Source organism: Ptychodera flava (assembly GCF_041260155.1).
Source record: "Ptychodera flava strain L36383 chromosome 23 unlocalized genomic scaffold, AS_Pfla_20210202 Scaffold_24__1_contigs__length_23054250_pilon, whole genome shotgun sequence".
In the NCBI taxonomy this organism is placed as follows: Eukaryota; Metazoa; Hemichordata; class Enteropneusta; family Ptychoderidae; genus Ptychodera; species Ptychodera flava.
In genome coordinates, this window is record NW_027248278.1 from 4,491,596 (window position 1) to 4,499,027 (window position 7,432).

General features: G+C 35.7%; 1 protein-coding gene across 2 annotated transcripts; it reads left to right on the forward strand.

The window, feature by feature from the left end:
* The first annotated feature begins 506 nt into the window (after positions 1-506).
* On the forward strand, positions 507-6,724 carry LOC139124519 (uncharacterized). 2 transcript variants are annotated; one of them, XM_070690660.1, is made up of 5 exons: positions 507-647; positions 3,098-3,355; positions 3,855-3,932; positions 5,694-5,835; positions 6,362-6,724. In XM_070690660.1, the coding sequence occupies exons 1-3, from the start codon at positions 582-584 to the stop codon at positions 3,897-3,899; spliced, it is 369 nt and encodes a 122-aa protein (XP_070546761.1). In that variant the 5' UTR covers positions 507-581; the 3' UTR covers positions 3,900-3,932; positions 5,694-5,835; positions 6,362-6,724. The 2 variants fall into 2 exon arrangements, with proteins under 2 accessions (XP_070546761.1, XP_070546762.1); XM_070690661.1 differs by lacking the exon at positions 3,855-3,932.
* The last annotated feature ends 708 nt before the right edge of the window (positions 6,725-7,432 follow it).

The window sequence follows — 7,432 nt, forward strand, 5'->3', positions numbered from 1 at the left end:
GTTTCCGGAAAATATCTTGCTGAAATGGTTCCCACGAAACAACAATACAGATCGTCAACGCTGCGTATTGGACGAGATCGCACTTCCAAATAGAAATAAAGTTTTGTAATTAGTGATTAAGCTCTGAGAGTACTGTGCGAAGTTAAAAAAAACCTGCTACATATAGTGATAACATATATCTCATTGTTCTGTGAAGCGCACTACTATTAATGAACCTGTTGTAAAACACGTGAGCATATTCAGTTCATATGTGGTTTTGTTTTTGTGATTGATTATGATCTTTGTACAATTGACTCTTTATATTTTTGCTTGAAAGTTTCAATGTTAGCATTATTATTCATATTCACGGACATAAAAACAAACCATGATTACTGTGTATTTGTGGCTGGTAATACATAATGAATGAGTGTATGATTTTACTAATCTTTGACACTTATATCCATGATTATAAAGTTGAGTATCCATTGTACAGACAGTGAGAAATAGGACATCTGCAAGATTCTAATTGTATTCATTGACATTTGTCTACAGCTGTTAGTATACCTCATGTAACCTGGTCGTAAAGCCTCAGAGGTATATGTATGTGGAACGTAGAAGGAACAAGAATCAAAAGATTGACAACTGATCTTTTACAAATCCTTCATCAGGTAAGATTTGTTTTAAATTTTAAGTCATTTTTTACTTTTAATTTCCTGCACATCTTGTTCATTATCAGTGAAGCTTTTCGCATGCTCGGTTATATTTGGCGGAGTTGTAGTTCTTTCTTCAACATCAACTCCCTTGATGCTCTGTTCATAACTTATTAGCTCCGCTGTCAGCGACGCGGAGCTTATCAAATAGGTTGATTATCCGTCGTCGTCGTCCGACGTCCGTCGTCCGTCGTCGTCCGTCAACAATTGTCTTCTCCTCTGAAACCACAAGTCCAATTGCTTTAAAATTTTATATGCAGTTCACTTGGGGTGACCTCACTTCAGTTTGTTCAAATCATGGTGAAATTTGCATATTTTATTTTCCGGGCATTTTTTGGTGTTTTTGGTAAAAAAATCTTCTTCTCTGAAATCGCTCGTCCGATTGCTTTGAAATTTGATATGCAGTTTGCTTAGGGTGACTTAAATCAGATTTGCTCAAATGGTGGTGAAATTTGCATATTTGTATTTTTAAGGCAATTTTTGTCATTTGGTAAAAATCTTTAAAAATCTTCTTTTTCAAAACTACTAGTCAGATAGCTTTTATATTTGGTACATATGTCCCTAGGGATGATCTATTTCAGATTTTTCAAATTGTGCAGAAATATGCAAATTTGCATTTTTAAGGCAATTTTTGCCATTTTTGGTCAAAAAATGTGTATTTCTCAAAAAGTACTGGTCTGATAGTTTTGAAATTTGGTATAAAGGTTTCTATAGATGAACTTAGTAATATATATTGAATTTCTGATGAAATCTGTAATTTTGTATTTTTGGGGCAATTTTTGCCATTTTTGGTCAAAAAATGTGTATTTCCAAACTACTCATTGGTCAAAAAATGTGTTTCTCAAAACGTACTGGTCTGATAGCTTTGAAATTTGGTATACAGGTGTCTACAGGTAAGCTAAGTAATATATATTGAATTTCTGATGAAATCTGTAATTTTGTATTTTGGGCAATTTTTGCCATTTTTGGTCAAAACATGTGTATTTCCAAACTACTTATCTGATAGCTTTGAAATGTGGTATACAGGTTTTCATAGATGAACTTAATCATATTTATTGAAATAATGATGACATCTGCTATTTTGAATTTTTGGGGCAATTTTTCCCATTTTTGGTCAAAAAATACGTTTTCTCAAAAGTACTGGTCTAACAGCTTTGAAATTTGGTATACAGGTTTCTATATATGACTAAGTGTGATATTTTGAAATTATGATGAAATCTGCAATTTTTATTTTTGGGGGCAATTGTTGCCATTTTTGGTCAGAATATTTTATTCTCAAAAAACTACTCATCAGATAGCTTTGGTTGACATGTTCTTAGGGATGATCGGATGTGATATATTCAAAGTATGATGACATCTTCAATTTTGTATTTTTGCAGCTTATTTTAGCCACTTTTTTCTAGCCACTGCATTGAGTTATCAAAGATTTCCACCTTCTTCATCAACATGTGTCAAAAATAGTTATTCTGTACATAAATACAGCGGAGCTATATTGGCCGCTAGGTCACTTGTATAATACATGTAAGTATTTGAGAATATGTGTCTGTACTGTAGTGTGGTCTCCTTGGCAAAAAAATCAACAGGACAAAATAGAGCAAGTGCAAATGAAATTCATGAAGTTCCTTTGTTTCAAACATAGCATCCTAACAGCTGAAATAATTATGAAGAATTCTGCAAGCGTTTTAACCTTTAGCCTCTTTATCATCGAAGATTGTTTTTATATACTATATTTTTATATGAATATTTTAATAATATGTATGATTGTCCCCAATCATGTTTCATGTTAATTTTAATGTTCCTCAGTAAACTACAAATACTAGAACTCGCACTGTTTTTTAGACTCACAGTATAAAACTCAATGTTTTTAGGTACTTGACTCTTCAAAGATGTATGGCTACTTTGATGTGTGCATTTCCAACCCTGCCATTGACAACACTTTATCTTGTCAAAGTTTCAGATGCCTGGTCAGAATGTCATGCCTAAATTTGTACATATTTTTAATAGTTTCACATAGTTTGTTGTGTGTTGCTTATTGTTTTATTGTACTTCATGCATTCATATCTTTATGTATATTTTATGGAGCCTGTTAATGTGACTAGTTCTCGTTGGTCTTCCTTTGAAAGAAATGTATAAATGAATTTATTGCTACTTGCTTGAATGCACGTCTCGACCTACTTTATAGTTTTCTTTAAAAAGGCGCAAAATCATCAGTGATTACAATGGGTTTGGTGCAAAGTTATACCAGTGATGAAGGGTTTAATCAAAATTACAGAAGTCATAAACAATCAAGTTTTCTTATCTTAATGAATAAAAAAGCCATGTTTTAGAATGAACTGATGTGTAATGTCAGCAATTTGCAGGAGATAATATTTACATTACATCCTTGTTAATGTTTTCTTTTCACCTAGTCAGATTCGAGATCCCTTACTGAGGCAGTGCGTCCCATTGTCATTGGATACTGGTCTGACAACCAGGTGAAAAGCAACATGGTGACAATACCATCCTCCATTGCAAAGCAAATACACAGTGTGTGGCTATGCAAACAGCCAACACTGAACAGAGATGGCGGTGTTGTCATCAATGCAGTGCAAAAACCCATGGAATTGAGGGAGTTTTTCATCAATATATTTACTTTCCTAAGGCAGTGGGTCCTTGCTGTGGCACAGGTTTGTACTTACATATATCCTGTTCAGTGTTTCCACTGGCTAAATTTACCACTAAGCCATTCTGGCTAATTGAGACCAACATTGACTAGCTAGAACTATAGCCATCCAAATTACATATAATTTCATCTGTGATTTTGGCCAACTGACAGTTGTATACTCAGGTCCTATCAGTTGCTACAGTAACAATATGACATTAAACTGGTCCCATAATCATTTCCATTCAAGGTAATACATTACCAGGTCCATGGGACATTTGTGATTTTCAAATTTAAGTAGGACCATCCTGAACCACAGATAGTTAGTGGCAATGAAAATAAACAACTATTTTTTATGGAACTAACTGATTTCTTTATAAGATTCACAACAAATTTTATTTCCCGTATGCTTTACACTTATGTGACTTGCACTTTTGTAAATGTATCAAGACGTATCATAAGTATTGCATTATTTACAGGTAACTTCAAGATGTTTCCTTTCTACCCTTTCCCTTCTGCCTCAGTCATCAAGTGCTTTCAGTTCTCCAATCACAGAGTCTAATTTTTAAACCAACTGTTCACTTTGAGAAGGTGTACTGCAGGTAATTACATTTTGTACACTAGGTTTAAACAGTCGCCTCTTTCTATTGGTAGTCCAAACAATGAATGCTTTAATTTCAAAATCAAACTGGGTGTATAGGAATAAATTGCGAGACTGGAGAGAGAAAGTGATGCTTTCCCGCAATTTGTGAGAATATCTTGTCAATTCTCACAGCTACCAGTGAGAATTCAAAAGTTCTCACCGATGAGTAGTGAGAAATGTACTCTTTGGTGAGATAATAGATTCTCACCAGTTAGAATGGAAATTCTCACTAAGCACTGTGAGAATGGTAATTTTTAAGGTGAGAATGAACCAGACTCAACATTCATTGGTGAGAACCAGACTTGTTGTTCACTGGTGTGAAACAATCTAGTTAATTCTCACAAGTGAACAATGAGTCTGGTTGATTCTCACCAGTGAATGATTAGTCTGGTTGATTCTCACTGTAAAATTACCATTCTCACAGTGTTTAGTGAGAATTTCCAGTCCCATCGGTGAGAATCTATTATCTCATCAAGAAGTGCATTTCTCAGTGCTCAATGGTGAGAATTAAACTATTCTCACCGATAGCAGTGAGAATGGCAATTAATTGATTCTCACCAATTGTGAGAAAGCGTCACTCTCGTTCCAGTCTCACAATTTTTTTCCTATAATGGCCACTTAATGTCTTACAGAAAAAAATAGTGATTCTTCTCTTATTCAAACTCTACCCATGGAAATTCAACAAACTATTCCTGGTACACTGTCATTTTTTGTAACTAGTCCTACCCTGCAACTCTGCGGACAACCTGTGCAATTATCGTTTTTGCTTACTTGTAATCGAACACGACTTAGCATGTCGCAGTGTGCTGCTTGTTGTTCAGCGTGGTAAACATTCAACTGGACAATATCCTGGGCATTATCTTCATGCAAATATTATGACAGTGTTACTCAGTACGTGTACACATCATGACAGAAGGTGACCGCTACCTATCCACAAATACATGTACACGGTATGGAAGATGACCCAGGCCTACATGCACACGATATGGAATATGTCCCAGGCCTATCCTCAATCCAAATGCATTCACATGGTATGGAAGATGGCACAGACATATCCAAAATACACATAATATATGCAATGGAAGATGACCTAGGCCAATCCACAATACGCATACATGCACACAGTATGTACAGGTACGTAAGATGTCTCAGGCCTATGTAGAATACATAATGGGAGATGACCAATGTCTATCATCAATACAAACAGTCTGTACCTGTATTGTATTCAGGATAGGCCTGTATCATCTTCAATAATTAATGTTTACCTGTATTGTATTGTATTCAGGATAGGCCTGGGTCATCTTCAACACAATTAATGTTTACCTGTATTGTATTGTATTGTATTGTATTCAGGATAGGCCTGGGTCATCTTCAATAATGTGTACCTGTATTTGTATTCAGGATAGGCCTGGGTCATCTTCAACAATGTTTACCTGTATTTGTATTCTGGATTGCCAAGGATCATCTCCATAGCGTGTACATGTATTTATTGATGGTTGACCGGGGTCACCTGCGATGCTGAGTAATTGTATTGTGGATAGACCTGGGTCATCTTATTTAGAATGTTTACATGTGTGTAATGCTTATCATCATTAGGGTTAAGGACATTATGAGTGTTTGCAATTCATTAACATCCCATCATCAAATGTATTTTAATCATTCAGGTTATCATTGTCATTTAAAGAGTTAGTAATCATGAGTCTATCTGTTTACAATTCAGGATCAGCAATGAATGCTGCAATGTCAAGGATGAGAAATACCATTGCCTTGACAAAGAGCAGTAAAGAACAAGTGGAGGGCTTTGGATAGGACTTTGCCATGACATTTACAATGAAAGATGTATGGAAATGATCAAACAACAGGTAAGTTTTTTCCTTTTCAGTCCTTACTCTCAAGTATATATACACAAGTGGTTGTTGCAAAGATGTGCTGGAACTGGTATCTTGTAACTGGCACAAAGTGTTTTATATTAGTTGTCTTTATATGCTAGCATGTTTACGATTACAAGAATACTAATTAGAAGCACAGGTTCACTGATACATTTCTGTATTTTAATTGACATTGCCAGCAGCAACTATGTAGGTGCATCAGCTTAACACTAATCCATCCAGATACTATACACAGCATACATGTTAAGCAATTCTCATTCTTAAACTGCGCAGGACATTGGTTGAGCAAGAAGAAAACGGTGTGGTTGAGATGTCTATGTTAGAGAAATATGCATATAGCGGAGAGAAAATAAATTTATTTGTTTTTTTTTTTACACAAGAATTCTTTGATATTTAACACACAAATAAACTAACTATTTGTGAAGAGAAATTATATGTTTTATGTTCCATGATTGGTCCATAATTGTCTTCCATGAGTTTATTATTATTACTATGTTAGGGAACAGGTGTGTATATCCATGCAGAAGAGGAAGCAGGATAAATCCAAAACCGACTTTAAGGCAGCATTTTACCACGCAAAGAAAGGAACCAACTACCACGGACAGTCGTCTCAAGATGAAGACAGTGGATTGCACCTCCATCTGGTAGAGGATTTCCTATTAGTCAGTATGATGGACAAACGTGAACCCTTACACTGCTCAGCACACAGATTGTATGTACATGTATGTTAGGATCAAAAACTCCTAAACCACTACACCTACCACAGACAAACAGTGGGCAACTTAACAGATATAACCCGCAATACTAAGCATCATCATATTACAGCTAGTACACAGAACTGTTTAAGGTAGTCCAGCTCAAAGAGAGGAAAAATTCAACTTTCAGGGCACTGAGAAAACACAATTATTATTTCATGCCTCCCCTCAGTATCATGGTGATCTCTGTAGTATAATAACAAACCTGTAGGTAATTGTCACTTGTGATGATTGTTTATAAACATTCCATTATCACTTTTTCTGCTCCAGAGGTGTACATGTCAATCAGGACCCAGATTACATATACTGGTCAATAACATTGCAATGTGCACATGTATGATATATATAGGTACTTTGTTTCCCAGTAAGCTTTCAGAAGAAGAACAAGAAACTAGAGTTGATATTAAAAAATTGTGAAAAATTCATCAAAAGATACAGCTACACTGCAGCCCAAATTTCATTGGGAGCTGTCATTATTTACAGCCTGGGGGTGGGTTGTGGGGATGTTGGAGGAATTTTGTAGGAAACTTTAAAATTTCAAGTAACCCGCCCCCCCCCCCCAACCATGATGAATTTGAGTAACCCCCCTCTCTTACATGGAAATTTTGACTGACTCCCCCCCACTAACTTTTGAAAACTCAAATTTCAATACATGTATTTCTACAATTTACATAAATACAGCAGTAGTAAAGACCATTCAAATTCTAGTGTACCCTGCTAGATAATCATTGGTTAACGCAAAGGAATGACACGGAGACAAGTGTTTGGCCGAAATCCGGGGTTATGCATGCACTGCCATGGCAGGGGCGACGAGG

What these genes read in the sequence shown, in the direction of transcription:
- LOC139124519 (XM_070690660.1), top strand. Translation starts at nt 582, where the DNA reads ATGTGGAACGTAGAAGGAACAAGAATCAAAAGATTGACAACTGATCTT. An exon ending in TTTTACAAATCCTTCATCAG is followed by an intron (nt 648 to 3,097) that starts GTAAGATTTGTT and finishes CTTTTCACCTAG; the next exon opens with TCAGATTCGAGATCCCTTAC. An exon ending in GGGTCCTTGCTGTGGCACAG is followed by an intron (nt 3,356 to 3,854) that starts GTTTGTACTTAC and finishes CTTCTGCCTCAG; the next exon opens with TCATCAAGTGCTTTCAGTTC.